The sequence below is a fragment of the Simochromis diagramma genome, unplaced genomic scaffold (genome assembly GCF_900408965.1).
Source record: "Simochromis diagramma unplaced genomic scaffold, fSimDia1.1 OVJJ01000685.1, whole genome shotgun sequence".
Classification (NCBI taxonomy): domain Eukaryota; kingdom Metazoa; phylum Chordata; class Actinopteri; order Cichliformes; family Cichlidae; genus Simochromis; species Simochromis diagramma.
The window spans coordinates 5,448,718-5,464,438 of record NW_024387477.1 but is presented as its reverse complement, the minus strand read 5'-3'; the positions used below and the strand labels follow the sequence as shown (position 1 = coordinate 5,464,438).

The 15,721-nt window shown below is 42.5% G+C and overlaps 1 protein-coding gene across 4 annotated transcripts in view; it reads left to right on the top strand.

The window, feature by feature from the left end:
- afap1l1a (actin filament associated protein 1-like 1a) overlaps nt 1–15,721 on the top strand; it is a 28,900-nt gene that overhangs the window by 3,490 nt on the left and 9,689 nt on the right. For 2 of the 4 annotated variants that reach the window (XM_040016563.1, XM_040016564.1), the window contains exons 2-9: nt 13,198–13,323; nt 13,449–13,532; nt 13,631–13,710; nt 14,125–14,254; nt 14,413–14,508; nt 14,614–14,828; nt 14,932–15,111; nt 15,243–15,326. In XM_040016563.1, coding sequence (XP_039872497.1) covers nt 13,198–13,323; nt 13,449–13,532; nt 13,631–13,710; nt 14,125–14,254; nt 14,413–14,508; nt 14,614–14,828; nt 14,932–15,111; nt 15,243–15,326 — 995 coding nt within the window. Of the gene's footprint in view, nt 1–6,998; nt 9,720–13,197; nt 13,324–13,448; nt 13,533–13,630; nt 13,711–14,124; nt 14,255–14,412; nt 14,509–14,613; nt 14,829–14,931; nt 15,112–15,242; nt 15,327–15,721 lie in introns of those variants that run through there. The other 2 variants (XM_040016562.1, XM_040016561.1) reach the window with 2 other exon arrangements.

Here is a 15,721-nt window from a genome sequence, read left to right as displayed (position 1 = left end):
TGATGTACACAGTATAGTATTATTGTAACTAACTTGAACCACATGAACGTCAATGAGACCCAGAACATATAGAAAAGGGAATCTCCCTTCCATATAACCTTTGTTCAAAAGAGTCTTTGTTTTGTTTCCCTTTTGAGACTTTAGTAGGAGTTTTTAATTATGAAGAAGCTTTGCAGACATGGGTCGATCACACATGTAGCATACATTAAGGCATTTAGTATGATATGACGTGTATGTATGAAATATGTGCTTCATCATTCATGAGCTCTAAATTATGGATGATCGTAGACCAGCACTATAAGAAGTGGAATTCCCCCTCTTTAACCCTATGAGAACAGGAGATCACTATGATTCATATGGCTCTATATGTGTGCGGGTTATGTGAGTGTATGCGCACATGTGGGCGTGCACATGTAGGCAGTGGTCATTCTCCACACATTGCTGTTTATATAGGGTTTCCATGGAGACCTGCATCACACCACTGTAGCAGGGGACTATAGAGTGTACGTGACACTGAAGAAAAAAAGGTGTTTTCTTATGCTGCTGACAGTGAAAAGGGACTCTGCCTGAGGTGTGCTGGCACACAGATACAAGCAGTACTTAGAAAAGATTACGATTTATTGGGAAAACTTGGCATAATAGGACTTGTCCAACCTGTTATCAGTTAGGACGTCTATATGTGACTTTCGAACAGATGTGAATTAAGGTGATTTATGAAACAGGTACAGAATTTTTTTTTTTTTTTTCCATTTTGCTTTAGGGGTTAAAGAGACATGTTACCGACAACACGTGGTGTGGAATTCACAAGAGTTTTGGTGTATGATGTGTGATGACGTATACCACAAAACATTGTAACATAATGTTTGATATTATCTACATTAAAAAAGTAGATTTCATGCTTGGCTCTTTTGAAGAAGTTCGGTCTGTAAAATGATATTTTTAAAGTCTTTGTGTCAGTTTATTGTGGTTCTTTGCTCCAGTCACTGTCAGTGAAGGAATTATTGTTATTGTGTATAAATGCAAAAATGACTGTAAAAGTAAAATATTGAAACACTGCAAAACAGCTTCTCACCTGTAGGTTTTTCCCTGTTGCTGTGCTTTGGCATTCTTTTCATTGGACCATGAAAAAAGCAGGACAAATTCTGGTATTTCATATAAGAAGGTCTTAGTGGCTGGAGCCGATCCCAGGTCACACTAGGGGAGTCACAAGCTACCCTCCCACCTATGGTCAGTATAGAACAGCCATTTAACTATGAGCGTCTTTGGAATGTGGGAAGAATCTGAAAACAAAACCCAAGCAGATAGACTATGAAAAAAGACTCCAGCCTGCCAATAGCTTATTATATTGTAATGATATTTAATACTTTGCAGACTTTCCACCTCCTTTGTTTTCTGCCTCTGTGGTTTCATGCTTCTTTGAAGACTGAACACATATTGCACTTAGTGAAAAAAGAACAAAAAAGAAGTGAAACTACATGAGGCACGACATGCTAATCCATTACCTAAAACACTGCATGGAAGTGTGCTGAAAGGTAACTTAGTAATGATTTAGTAAATGTTATTTTAACTTTTTAGACATAACTGTTGTTTATAATCAAGACTCATTTTATTGTTTACACTGCAAAATCCATGCCCAAAGTCATCCTCATTATGCATTTAAATGCTCTTAACTATACAATACAAAGGCAGTTATCAAGGCCTTCTTATGGCTAACATGACAGATTCAGAAAACAGAAATCTCAGCTTTCTGGTGAAAACTGAATACAGTGTTTTAGTTCAGATCTTATTAACACAGAAAATCCCAAGTGGAGACAAAGCAGCCTCTCTCCTCCTTCTGTGCATGTGTGACTGGGATTCTGAGCGTGTACGTGCACGCACGCGCACGTAAATGGTGTGTGTGAGTGTCTGCCGGCATCTGTTCTGTCTATATTACCCTTGTCTGTGCAACATCAGTGCTTCCACTTGCAAAATAGCATCTTTCTAAGTGTGTGAATACTTTTCTGTGAGGGAGACATAGCATTGTGGTGATCTCATAGGACTGAGGGCAGATACGGGATCTGAATAATACTGACTGCACTGTAGGGGCTTTGTCTAGCAGCAGGCTGAGTCAAGCCCTCTGTGCCATCCTGGACCTGAATAAATCAGAGCAAAAAATGAAAAATGAGAGCAAGGGGAAGGAAGTCTAGCAGGCAGACATCCCTTTGACCTTAGTCCATATTGAGAAATGCCCAGATGCATATGTTTACACCTGGTGAGTATTACTGTTGATCAGACTCTTTCTACCCATCTGTCCATTTTTGTCTCCTCCCTTTTTTTTATTGCATTTTATTTTTCAGGGACACTGGGAAGATCGGCCCTGCCTCACAATGCACTGATAAAATACAGGGAAATCCCCTGGGCACTTTGCCATTCTGTTACTGTGGTAATGCATAAACAGGCATCATCAGCTGTTGAGATGCTTCTTCATCACACACAAGAGATTTGCCACAGTAGACTGAGGGGTAAAGGATTGTAGGAGTCAAAAGTGGAACTCTGCTACACCAGAAGAAGTCTTATTTCAGGGCGTCAGTAGTACAACTTCAGTGTTGCCTCTTTCAAAAGTGTAATTATTTCACTAAAATTATTTCAGTAACATAAACCTTTCTCCCATACCTGTCAGATACAGTTATTCTTAGGGCCTGATAGCATGAGATTCTTGCTACAGAGATGCAAAAGCTGCTGAACAAACATCACCAATGTCAGGTAGGAAGAAAGAGCAGAGTTGCTTTACTAACCTGACCTCTAACTTAGGACCTTGACTGTCTCTTTGAGATAGCAGCTCTAGCTATCACCGTCTGAACATCAAAAACTTCTGTGCTTAATGGCTGACCTTCAAAGAGCCAGTTAATGCTTAAGCAGGTGAGCGGGAGTGCACAAGCCCATACTTCTCCCACACTCTGACCAGAAGTGCCCCGGCCACCATAGATACCTAATGAGTTTGAGTATTTTCTCTGTCTGGGGTGAGCTCGTTAGAGTGGTGTAATTAGTAGGAGCAAGAATGCAGGATGGAGCCAGAAATCTCTTAGAGACAGACTGCACGACGCAAACAAACCAAATGTAAGTGATGTGTAGAAATATTTGCTTTGATTCGGGGAGAGGCTCAGGGAGATTTAAACAAAGATGTTAGATTGGAAAGTAATTGTGCCGTGAAACGCATGCTCTGCTGAATGCAACGCTGTTTATCGCTCTGTCAGTTTCGGGTCAGTGTGCCGGCCAGTTATTGCAAGTAAAAGTAAACATCTCAGACAGAATAATACTCTACTCGCGTAGAAACTCAGCATATCTATGTCCTTAGAGAGTCCCCATCACTGTTATATTTATTGTCTTTGCTCATACACTTGTATCATGGAGTGTGGGATCGTTGCTGTATTTTATAATAACCTGAAGCAGCTTCCCGAGTCCAGTAAAAACAGTGGGGGTGGAGCATGTTTTTTTCTCTCTCCTTAGCCATATACCTTTGCAGTTCCTCCAAAACAAATAAGCTTTTCCACATGTTCTTCTCACCTGCTGCTCAGCTCCAGTTTTGTAGTCTACATTTAGTATATATGTTCATTATCACTGCTTTGTCTGACATTACTACCTACACAATGAATGCATTAACAAAAAGGCCATGAGAACATAATTATCACTCTCAGGGAGTCAGCCTGTAGCTGCTAAATGAGTTTTTGCAGTAATCGCGTATTCAAGGCTCTGTTTTATTGTTTCTTTGAAATGCAGCTGCAGATGCATTCTCTATTCTATCTGGTGAATGATCTAGATAGTGAAATGAGAATGGGGTCACCAGAGACGCTGCAGTCAAAGTGGGAATGGGTCAGCTGACAGGAAGAGGAAACAGAAGGCTGGAGGTGATAGGTGATGTCATCGGCAGAGAGAGGAAGTCCATCTCTATTGGGGGCCATATGAGAGAACTCCATAGAGATGCTCAGCCCATTATACTAATGATGATGAGGAAAAATGCTTTGTTTTGCTACTTTTTTAAATCTGCCTTTCAGGGTCTTCAGTAGGTAGTTTAGAAGTGCTGGCATAACCTTTAAATACCCACACTTTCTACTCTATATGCCAGACATGCTTCCAATGAATGGACTCTTATTCCCTAAGCCCTCAAAAACACAGCCCATCCATCTCTGTTTTCAGGCCCGGCAATATTGACCAATAATAAGATTTACTTAAACATTCATTAATTTTAAACTAATATATTTCTTTGGAGTGTATGTTGATAAAAACTATAAGCACAGCAATATAAAATATTGTCATTTTTTGTGTTTAAATGTTAAGTAAATATATCCAGCAAATCATTAGTATTCAGTTGATGAAGTGTCTGAAAGTCCAGTATTTATTTTCCCTGTGGCTTTTTGCCATCCATCAACTCCTCCAGCCTTAAAGTTTAAATGCTAACCAAAAAATAACCAGGACACCTAGGGAAAGCATAAGATAATGTGCCAAGAGAGGAGCTGATGAAAATCAGGTGGGGCAGAGACGTATGTGAGGCTGGTGTAGGACATGAATGAGGACAGCGAGATAGTGGTGAGGTGTGCAGTCGGAGTGACAGATGTGTTCAAGGAGGAGGTGGGATTGCCTCAAGAGTCAGCTATGACTTCCTTCTTGTTTGTAGAGGTGATGGACAGATTGAGAGATGAGGTTAGACAGGAGTCTGCACACGACACTGTGACTGTGTAGAAGATAGCCTGGAGAGGTGGAAGCATGCTTTGGAGAGAAGAGGAATAAAAGTCAGCAGAAGCAAGACAGAATACATGTTTGTCAATGAGAGCAAAACAGGTGTAGCTGTGAAGGAGCAACGGAGCAGAGTTAGTGAAGGTGGAGGAGTTTAAATATCAGGGATCAACCGTCCAAACAAATGGACAGTGCACGAGCGAGGTGAAGAAGAGTGGAGATAAGTGTCAGGAGTGATGTGAAGGATAACAGCGAGAGTGAAATGGACAGGGTCACCAGGATTGCACTGACAAAATGACAGTAGGTGGAGCTGGAGAAGGAAGAATTGATTTTCATTGGGAGTCACCAGGATTTGACAAGATTAGAAGTTAATACACAAGTGGAACAGCTCAGGTTAAGCAGTTTGGAGACAAAGTTAGAGCAGCAAGGCTGAGAAGGTTTGAGCATGTGCAGAAGAGGGATAGTGGATATATTGGACAGAGGATGCTGAAGAAGGAGCTGCCCAGGCAAGATGAAAAGTGGAAGACAAGAGAAAAAAACCCATGAAGGTAATCAAAGGGGACATTCAGAGGCTTGGTGTGAGAAAAGTGGATGCCAAGGACAGGGTTAGGTGGAAACCGATGATCTGCTGTAGCAGGAAGAAGCCAAAAGAAGAACCAAAGCTCCCCAATGATATGCTGTTTGCTAATTCAAAACCAACACAACAGACTAAATTATGCTAAAATGCTCCACAAAACTTAAGGACACTGCACAGTTGGATGATTACTATGTTCTCCCATAATATAACATTGAATGTTGTTTGTGCAAGAGGCCCCAAGAAGATGTGTGAAAAAGTGCTTGTAAACTGTGCACAGGTGTGCCTGTGTGGTAAACCACACTAAATCATTTTGTTGCCTAAACTTAGCCAACCAGAGCGAGAAAATAAAAGTAACACTGTGGTAGCCCCTAGCAGCTACTGCTAAAGAGGAGGAATGGGACACCCTCATTGGGGACAGTCGTTTCACCGAGTTTCATGTCTCCATCTCGTGCACCATCGCTTAGTTGAAGCTAGAGTAACCTTTATAACACCACCTAATGAGGTACTGTTATATTCCTTGTAGCAAGTTAACTTCAAAGCTCATGACATCAGATATGGGTCACATTCAGTCTGGAAATAGCATACAACATTATGGCATGTTTAGCAGATTGTACGCAACAATGCTCAACAGGCCTAAAGCTATGCTCTCTCTTGTTTGATGGATATATCTGTTTCACAATCAGCAGTGATACGGACATGAATCCTATTGTATTAAAACTGTACCGTAGGTTGAACACCTGGAAATGCACCAGCTTTTCCAATCAAACATAAATGAATAAATACATTTCAATATCTGAATAAAGCCTTGGTGTATGAACTTTGTACTTCTTCTTGAGGTTCTCAAGTTCCATAATGTCCCCACTCAGGGCATTAAGCAACAACTCATTTTTCCTGCCAGTGCTTTTAACATGGTCAGCTCAAGTTGCCATGGTGACTGTGCCACCTTGGCCCCCTCATCGCTGCCTGCAGCTATATTTCCCAGTCTATTTGTGACTGCAAGCAAGCCATTTCATACACAGTCTTTCTGTGAGATGTCAAATATAGCAACTTTATGTACCGTGAAAGTAAAATGAACGTACAGCAACAGCATTTTTTTGAATATCTCTTCCCCCATCCCAAATGACGCAGTAAAAAGTAGCAGAAAGACTGGCAGCAGCCATCAAGATGATTTGCGCTATGAACCGGATCTGTCCCTGTGTACCTGTGGTGTTCTCCAGAGATATCACTTTGCGAATGCCCAGACACGTTTCTACTGGCAAGAGGAAAGAAGAGCTGTCACTCTTGGGAAATGCCAGGAATTCGAAGGGTAGGGTGGGAGGGAATTTCATCATGATAGGGCACAGCCTGGTGAGAGAAGGCATTGTTGGCACACCTCCTAATTCAATTAAAAACTGGGCGAACATCTGGCTGTCTGGTTTACCTCATTCTTTGTTACACGGAGTGGTGTGATAAATCCTGTGGTGAACGGTGATCTCCTTTCTCATCTGTGCTTCTTAACATTATGAATCAGCTCTTTTTTTTTTTCAAACATGCCTGACTCAGCTTTGATGACTGAGTTGGATGGAGGTATTTAGGTAACACTCACACGGCATGATGATAACACTCAAACACCACTGTCTCTGTACTGAAAACCCTATCCTTTGACTCACTTAACATGAGATAAGATTATGCTTTTGCACACAAAAAATGTGCTTTTCGTCTCATTCAAAAACTTGCTGGGTCGTATTGTTCGGCCGAGGAAGAAAGACACCTACACAGTGCAGTGTGCTTTCATGTCAGATCGGGTTGAGAAATGGTTGTGTATCCAGCATCTCCAAAGACAATAAGGAAAGGGGCTCTTCCAAGAATAATCCATCAGTTTTCAGTAGATACAGATCTCTTGTGGAGTCACAGATGGTACCGTCTTTTTTTTTTTTTTTCGAACTGCTTTATCTGGCATGACTTACATCTTTATGGTTCTCCTTTGTTTTGCACTGTGGACTTGACCAGTAGTTTTCATTGTAATAAACACTAGGTTTTGTTTTATCAATTACTGTGACTATTTCTGCCCCGAAGGCTTTAGCTTTTCAAAAACCTGAGATCCATCGCACCCAGCTGTAATATGGTTCAAGGTGGTGTGAATTTTACAACTTGGTGTGCTTTCACGTCCCTCCTTTAACATCCACAGTTCTGTATGGGGTCAGATATTTACTCTTGAGGTCAAAGTTCAGATTTAGTCACTATCAGAACTCGGTTTTTTTTTTAGGCCATATCAGGCAGTATGTGAGACTATTTTGGGAAAAGCTGGGAAGCACCATTTACGAGTGAGGAAGGGTCTGGCTTTTTTATCAATAGATTTTAGAAGGAGCTCATTAGTGCGGCGCTTTTCTTCACAAATACAATTCTGTGCAAAAGCCTCGAGCCACTACTAATTTCTTTATATTTAACTTCCAAGAAGTCCGGTCCTTTTACCGGACCATTTTTAGAGGAGTAGTTTTTGTTTGTAATGCCACTTACCATTGACCTATGACTCATTTAAGCATAAAAAGACATCTAACTCAAATGATGAACCAGGGTTGTGTTTACTTACAACAAGCAAATTAGAAATTTGTTACTAGCAGCTAATTACAAACAGATTTAATTTGTTCCCATTCCTTTGGTTTAGCTGAAAACCTGTTGTATGTCAGCATGGTGTGCAGTGTGTCCTTAAAAGAAATCTGAGGAAACTACACAGGTGTAGGACAAAATAGAAATGACAAGCTTTAAAACTATCTGCAACAGATTAACAGTATCTGATTAGCATTTTTGAGACATGCATCTGGCCCTTCAGTTGATCCATCTACTGTGTGCTTAAGCATCAGCAGAAAGGCCTCAGAATGGTGGCTGTTATAAAATCATTCTTAAGGAAGGACAACTTGGAGAAAAGCCTGAGCAAAAAATTCATCCGCTTGAATTTGAACACTCTTTGCTGTGGAACCAATGCTATGTTACTCTTTCAAAGAGAGGGAAGAAAGAAAATAAAGCGAGACATGGAAACAACTGTGTATAGAAGAACTGCACTGAAAATCAGAGGCAGAAGGTCTAATGGAGTCCATTCTTCCATTTTCTATCTGCTTATCCAATTCAGCTTATCCCGTTGCAGCTGAGCCTATCCCAGCTGTGCTAGGGCGAGAGGCAGGCTACACCCGGGACAGATCACCAGTTTATCACAGGGCTAACACAGAGAGACAGACAAACTTTCACACTCACATTCACACTATGGTCTGTGGTACCTGTGTTTTTGAGAAATGGCAGCACCTACATCCAATTATCCTAGCAAATATAAACAAATGAGGGTTATCTCAATAGTTTTGCACAGTACTCTATATTTTTATTATGAAGTTGTGCTTTTTATCAGCTACCAAAAGACAAAAAAAAACACACAAATCTTTGTATGAGTTAAATAAAAATGTACAACCTGTTAACTAGTCTCAATTAGCACAGATGGATCTTAAAACCATTCTCGTCGAATTCTGAACAAAAAAGTGAATGAGCTCCCCAAATAGAATCACAATGGGGTGATGAGGGGTCACACTAGGATTCCAAACAACAGGTGATCTTATTACTTGCACGCTTATGCTGTAACCCCAGTCTTGTGACATCATAATGATACTTGTCCAGTCATGTGCAAGAGGCTTCTTATAGTAAAAGCCTACACTTAGAAAAAGCTAGTGTGTCATATTGTGGTTGTGGTTGTGTATTGAACTGTGTATGCTTCAGGGCTGTTTGTGCCACGTTACTGCCGGTGTGATTGAAGGCAGCATGTTGCATCGTGTTTGGCTGCCTGATTCTGCCTCAAGGCAGCAAATCCTCCACGTGTGACACTGAAAAGGTCTCAACTTGCCCTAATGACTACTCCACAGAATTTCCTAAATCCTGCAACTCTTACTTGACATGTTAAAATACCCCTATAAACTGGGGATTTCCACAGGCAGCTAAACTGGAACCTGTTTAGTTTGTAGCCACTAGTTAAAAGTTAATAATGTAAAGAGAGAGGGAAAGAATGCAAAAGAATAAAGAATGTGAGTTAGCTATTAGTGTGTGTGTTTACACAGCAAGCCTTTCCCAGGTGCTATACGATCCCTAGGATTACAGTGGAAGAAGGGGGATCAAACACATGCGCACACACGCAGAGCACCACCCTATACCCTGCCCCCCCCCCCCCCCCACTCAAAAAAAAGAAACGAGAGGAGGGTAGACGGAGAGGGAGGTGCAGAGAGATAACAGATCAGATGGAGGAAGGGAGAGGTAAAGGGAGTGTGAATTCAGCAGATGGTAGCTCACCTCCGCTACAGACTTCACAGGACAGAGCACAAAGGGTGTCTTTGAGTCTGGAGTATCTCCTGCAGTATCTCTTTTGTGTATGAATGAGCCAATTAGAGAATGGTGGGACTGTCATCCACTGCCCGTGAAGGTAAGTGTTTTGAAAAGAAAACAACAAAAAAACAGATATTTTATAAATGTTGGTATATTAAAGCATCTGATGCTACAGGATTTGGGCATGCCGAGGGAAAGAGAGGTGTGTTAGCTGCGGGGATGTAAAGACGCTAAAGGTGTCGTGCCTTCAATCCAAACACAGTAGGAATCAGGTGATGTTTACTTCATGCCTTGAGGGCCATGCCAGCTCACTGAAACACAGAGAAAGGCAGAAATGTTGAATTGTTGAGAAAGCTGTGTTTGCCAGAGTCGTTAGTGAAACATTGTAATTTCTGAAGCCTCTGAAGACTCTTTGTGGGCTGCAAATTCTTGTTGGATAAGTTGGAATGTCTGCTTACAGTGATGTTGTGAAACAAAGCTTCTGCTGACTGAATCCTGTCACTTTCGACATACTGTTATGTTAAGTTTGTTTGTGTGTGTGTGTGTGTGTGTGTGTGTGTGTGTGTGTGTGTGGGTGTGTGTGTGTGTGGGTGGGTTGCATGGCAAGAAAAGAAGTCAGCTCAGCATGAGGGAAGTCTTTGGTACTTGGAGGGAGAGGGGGTTGAGAAAAATGGTGCAATCGTATGAGGTCAGATTATTCTTTAATTTAGACGTTGTTGGGCATGTTAGCACAGGTGCTAGACTCACTGAAATTATTCACCCATCATTCAACCGTACATAGTTGGCACAGAAAGTCTACAAATGTAAGCTCCTTTTAAAGGCCTGAGTCTGCAGTGTTAAACAAACTACCCTCTCCGCTTAACAAAGGTCTGCACACACACACACACACACACACACAATGCAGAGTCTTGCACTATGAACAAGGCGAGGAATGTGTCTGGTGTTTAACAGCAATTGTTAAGCAAGTGTGAGGAAACCAAGTGTGTTCTAAGCTTTGACTGACTTTGCAGACCTGCACAATCTTTTTTCTCTGGTGTCTTAAGTCTTCTACTTTATGATGTCTTTTTTTTTTTTTTTTAAAGCTGAAAGTACACAAAGCTTAGAATAAAGTTACCCTTTGACCTTCTATGGAGACACATACATTGCTTTCACTCCACTGAACCACATTTTCATCTATCACTGTAACATTACGGGAGCTTTTGCCTAATTAGTTAGAAGACATCGGTTACGTATCGCATTCAAACACACGCACGAGCAGTTGCAGCATAAAAGCAAAAGATGACTCGCCACTTTAGAGTGACGACACTCGTGCATGGTGTGTTGTTAATTATAAAGGAACGATGGATGACTTGAGGGTGGTCTCACGTGCCGCAAGTGCCAAAAATGAGGAAGTAATTCCTTCTCGCTCGCCCTTGCACTGTAAACGTGAAATTGGGTAATCTGATTTTTAAGGAGTAAAATTGTGAAACCGTTTTTAAGGAGTGAGGCGACCTACTTCACGCCAAATCCTTTGAAAGTGTCGCCTCAATTTCTCTATTATATTATATGTAATATACTTGATTTAGTGCTGACTGGTGTAAATTTCAACTTCTCTCTGCAGAGAATGAGTCATGCTGTGGATACGGTTTTGTCTTACACTTAGGTTAGGGGAAGCCCAGTGCTACGCTAGAGCCAGAATCTAAACAGCTGGAACCTCTGGCAGAGTGACAGCGTTCACCAGGCCCACACATCCCACTCTCATGAGTTTCCTGTCCTTCCACTTCCTCATTTCCCTGCATGAATCAGATGTTAATGAGGACGCATTCCAGCTCACAGCATGGATTAAATCCTCATGCCCGTTCCTCAGAGTGGGAGCAGGCTGCTATTACAATGGAAGGAAACCAGGCTGGTACAGGAGTCAAAGTGGTTAAACAGACACAGGCAAACATACACCTACTGTAGCTGTTGTTGCTTTTGACCGTAGCCTTGGCTGGGCATTGTTAAAACCCATAGGAAGACCCACCTAAGAAAAGTATGTCTGTCTTTAAGGAGTGGGAGCACCCTGAAATGTAGGACATACATCACTGACAAACAATAGATATTTTCTCCAGCTAATTTATTTTCTGCTTGTCAGAGGTGATTACATGCAAGTTCACTGCGTTGGGGTCATACGTTGAGACAGCCAACATTCTGCCTCAACTTATTAATGTGCTTTTTAGGCCTGTGTACAAAATCCTGCACACGATGGTGGTTCGAGTGCATTTTCTAGATAAGCAGACAAAAGTTAAGATTTGACACACCTCGCTAAATGCACAACACATGAGCCTGCCTGTGCGTTTTGGGCTTGTGTGCACGAGTGTATGTGTCGGTTTCTGCCTGTGTTTGTGTGTGTGCTTAGCGCAACAGGTCTTGCTGCCATATGAGCGCACTCTGTACAAAGAGTTTTCTGGCTCAGCGGCTGTCCCGCGGCTGACCCTAGTAAGACGCACGGTTCACTAGGTCCAAGGGGCCTGGACTGTGAAAATTGGGTAGGAGGGAGGGGAGAGAGTAAGAGATGGAGGGGAATGGGAAGTAGGGGGAGGCAGACAAGAATGCCAGCAGTGACTCAGCCATTTGTTAGGTTTTGTTTTGTTTTTACATACATAAGCATACATACATAAACTGGGTGCTAGAATACAGACGGTGGTTACAAATGAGCTAATGGAAACACCTCGGGAAGCTGGAAGAGACAAAAAGCGTTGCTTGGTGGCACTGGCTTGCAGCAGGTTGCAAATCTTTTCTCGGGCTTGCAGCGGCTGGGGGGAGTGAGCTAGTTTATTTGGGTTTTGCTCTGAGAAACAGGGAGTGGACCTGTCCTACCTCTCAGATCAACATATGATGTATGCGATATATCTGTTCCTACAATCTTGGGTCCAGAGGACCCAGAGAGCCCTGTGAAAGCCTGTTTAAGGCAGCTTGTGTTTTTCTAAGTTCGGCATTTCAGTTTCGCAACTGCTGGATAAAGATCGGGTCCTTGTGAATGAAGTTCTAGCTTTCTCATTTGGCTTGTTCTGAGCTCTCTAAAGTGCTCCTTAAGTTATTCCTGTTAGAGTCCGATGCTCCATATTGAACCATTGCCTGTATCTGTTTGTTCTTTTAGAGGGCCAGGGGGACAAAAATCGAGTTTTTCTGTCACTTAAATGTTGATTCAAATTTGAGTTTGTGAATCCGCAGAATTTTAGAGCTTTTTTCAGGAAGTTCATTTGCTGTTATCTTTGGTCGTCGCTCCAAATTCACATATTTACAGGGTTAATGAGCAATTAGCAGACGTGTTTCCTGTGACTGAAGCCTCTTGGCATTGTTTAGTCTGGATAGACAGAGGGAGATAGAAAGGAGACTCAGTGATGAGATGGCTGATGGATATTGACAAACTGTGAAGCAGAGTGACACAAATTGAAAGAAGGACGAGGGGAAAGCAAAGCAGAAAGAGCCTGTTGGACATACACCAGGGATTTGTTTAGACTTGCTAGTCTGACCTTTGCCCTCTCTAATTATACACAAACGCTCGCACACACACTCACACACCCCTTTGACCATTTGCCCTCCTCTCTGTGCAGCAATGGAGGTGTTGGTGAGTGAGCTGGGCGTGCTGCTGAAGATGCTGGACCAGGAGAACCTCAGCTCCACCACCCAGGAGAAGAAGACCTCAGTGCGGAACCTCCTGCAGCAGATAGAGCCATCAGGTAACAGAGAGGAAGGAAATTCATTTTTACACTAAGTTCTGAATGATTGCACACATAAGGTCTTTTTTTTAATGCTGTTTTTTTTAACTTACTGCTGCCTGTGTTTTCCTCTTCCTCCCCTCTAGTGTCAGGAACAGACTACATCTACATGAACTCATCAGTGTACAGAAATGGCACGAGCTTTGTAGAGTCTCTCTTTGAGACATTTGGTGAGCTCCACCATAGTGAGATCAAATGAAAGCCACTTATGCAAATTCCCTGCCCTTAACATAACGAGAATAAATGAATGTCTCTTTCTTTTTTTAAGATTGTGAGCTTGGAGACCTAAAGGATGTTTCTGATGATGTGAAAGAAAACAAGAATGCACAAACTGAAACTTCGAAAAAGGCAAGTGAAAAATATGAGAAAATATGAGAACTCATATTTTGGAAATTAACTAAATATTGGCTTAAAGTCCTGAAGGTGAAAGGATTCCGTGTGTGGGCTGTAAGCTGTTTAATATCAGTCTTTTCAGCACTCGCTGCCCCAGTTGCACTTTGCAAATTGCAAATCCAAAAGAGGCGATGAAAACCAGAGACTGTGTTCCATATTGTGGGGTTTTCCCTTTGCTCGACATGCTCATTGCTCTGTAAACTGCTGGACGAGTGAAGACTTGGGGATCCGCCCAGAGCCCATGCGTCTAATTTATGGAATTTTTTTACAGGGTTGTTCTGTGCGTCTCTTTGATTATGTAGCTCTTTTGGCTTTTTTGGCTATAGAGGAAATTTGAGAGCTTTGTTTATATTTATGTGTCTCCCCTAGCAGAGCTGTGCCGCGCCACACTCAGCTGACTCGCCACCCCCGCTGCCCACAACCCCTCCTCCGGAGGAGTACTACGAAGAAGCAGTGCCCCTGGGCCCTGGCAAGATGCCTGAGTATATAATAACAAGAGGTCAGCATGTTCCCACCTCAGTTGAACTCAGTGACCTTAGTGTTCTAGAATTTTCCATGCACAGGATATAATTGATATGAACACAATCATATAGCAGGATGTACCACAGATAATTAGCGCAACAAAAGCTAAAATGCATTTTTTCCTTCCCTTTCCAGTAAGGTCCAGCCCTCCTAACTCTATAGAAGATGGCTATGAAGATACAGAAAACCAATACCCCACTACCTGCTCAAACATACGTCGCAAAAACTCCTGTGAGAACACCCACACGTTTCCAGGATCGCCGGATAAATCCTGCGTTTTTCCAACAAATAAAGCTTACATTTTCCCTCTCTCTGTCTTTCTCATTGCTTCAACAGACAATGATTCTGATGCTCTGAGCAGTTCTTACGAGTCCTACGAGGAAGACGAGGAAGAGAGGAGCCCGAGCGTCCGGCTTACTCATCAGTGGCCCTCTGATGAGAGCTCCATGCCTCCTGCCAGGGACTGTCGCATTTGTGCCTTCCTGCTGCGTAAAAAACGCTTTGGGCAGTGGGCCAAGCAGCTCACTGTCATACGGGACAACAGGCTACAAGTGAGATGCTGCACTTTCTCATCTTCCTTAAAGGATGTTCTTTACTTATGTATCTTTCCTTTTTTTCCCCCCTCACACGTACCACATGTTGTTCTTTGTGCAGTGTTATAAGAGTTCCAAAGACATGTCCCCCTACGTGGACCTGCTGCTGCCCCAATGCACTGTAGTCTACGTCCCCAAAGACACCAAGAAGAAGCATCACGAGCTTCGCTTTACCTTACCCAATGGGGACGTGCTGGTGCTGGCGGTACAGAGCAAAGAGCAGGCCCACACGTGGCTTACGGTAATTTTAGCATGCTGCAATTTTATGCAGGAGTCATGTATTTTCCTCAGGTATAGCTGCCAATCATCAATGGTTTATCGAGGGGGGGGTTAGCATCCAGTCCAGAGTGATAAGTGCAAACTTTCCCGCAGGTTGTCAGAGAGGTGAGCAGTCAGAGCGCAGCGCCCGAGGAATCGGCATCTCCTGTCATTCTCAGAAAATGTGAACTTGATAAGGTAAGCGTGAGAGAGAGGATGTTTATGTGAGTGTATCCTTGTGGGGTTTTTTTTTGTTATATCCCCGAAGTCCGTAATTCTTCCTTACAGCAGCTGAGGCGAGGAATGCTCAGCAGCAAGCAGCAATTGTGCTGTCAGCATCAATTTTCCTAAACAATTGTTTGGCTCAACACAGATACCTGTGTTTGGCTCGCAGAACAAAGAGGAGATAAGCAGGGTAATTAGGAGTTAAGACTTCATTGACGGAGGTGGTGGTGAGCCAGTGTCGGAAGAGGCACATCCTCTTTAGGAGTTTATTAGATCACAATCTGCAACAGGCTCTCATACAAAAACAAATACTAAAACAAGGGGAGCCCATATAGAGCTGGAAGGAGACTATTTGTTTAATTATGCCA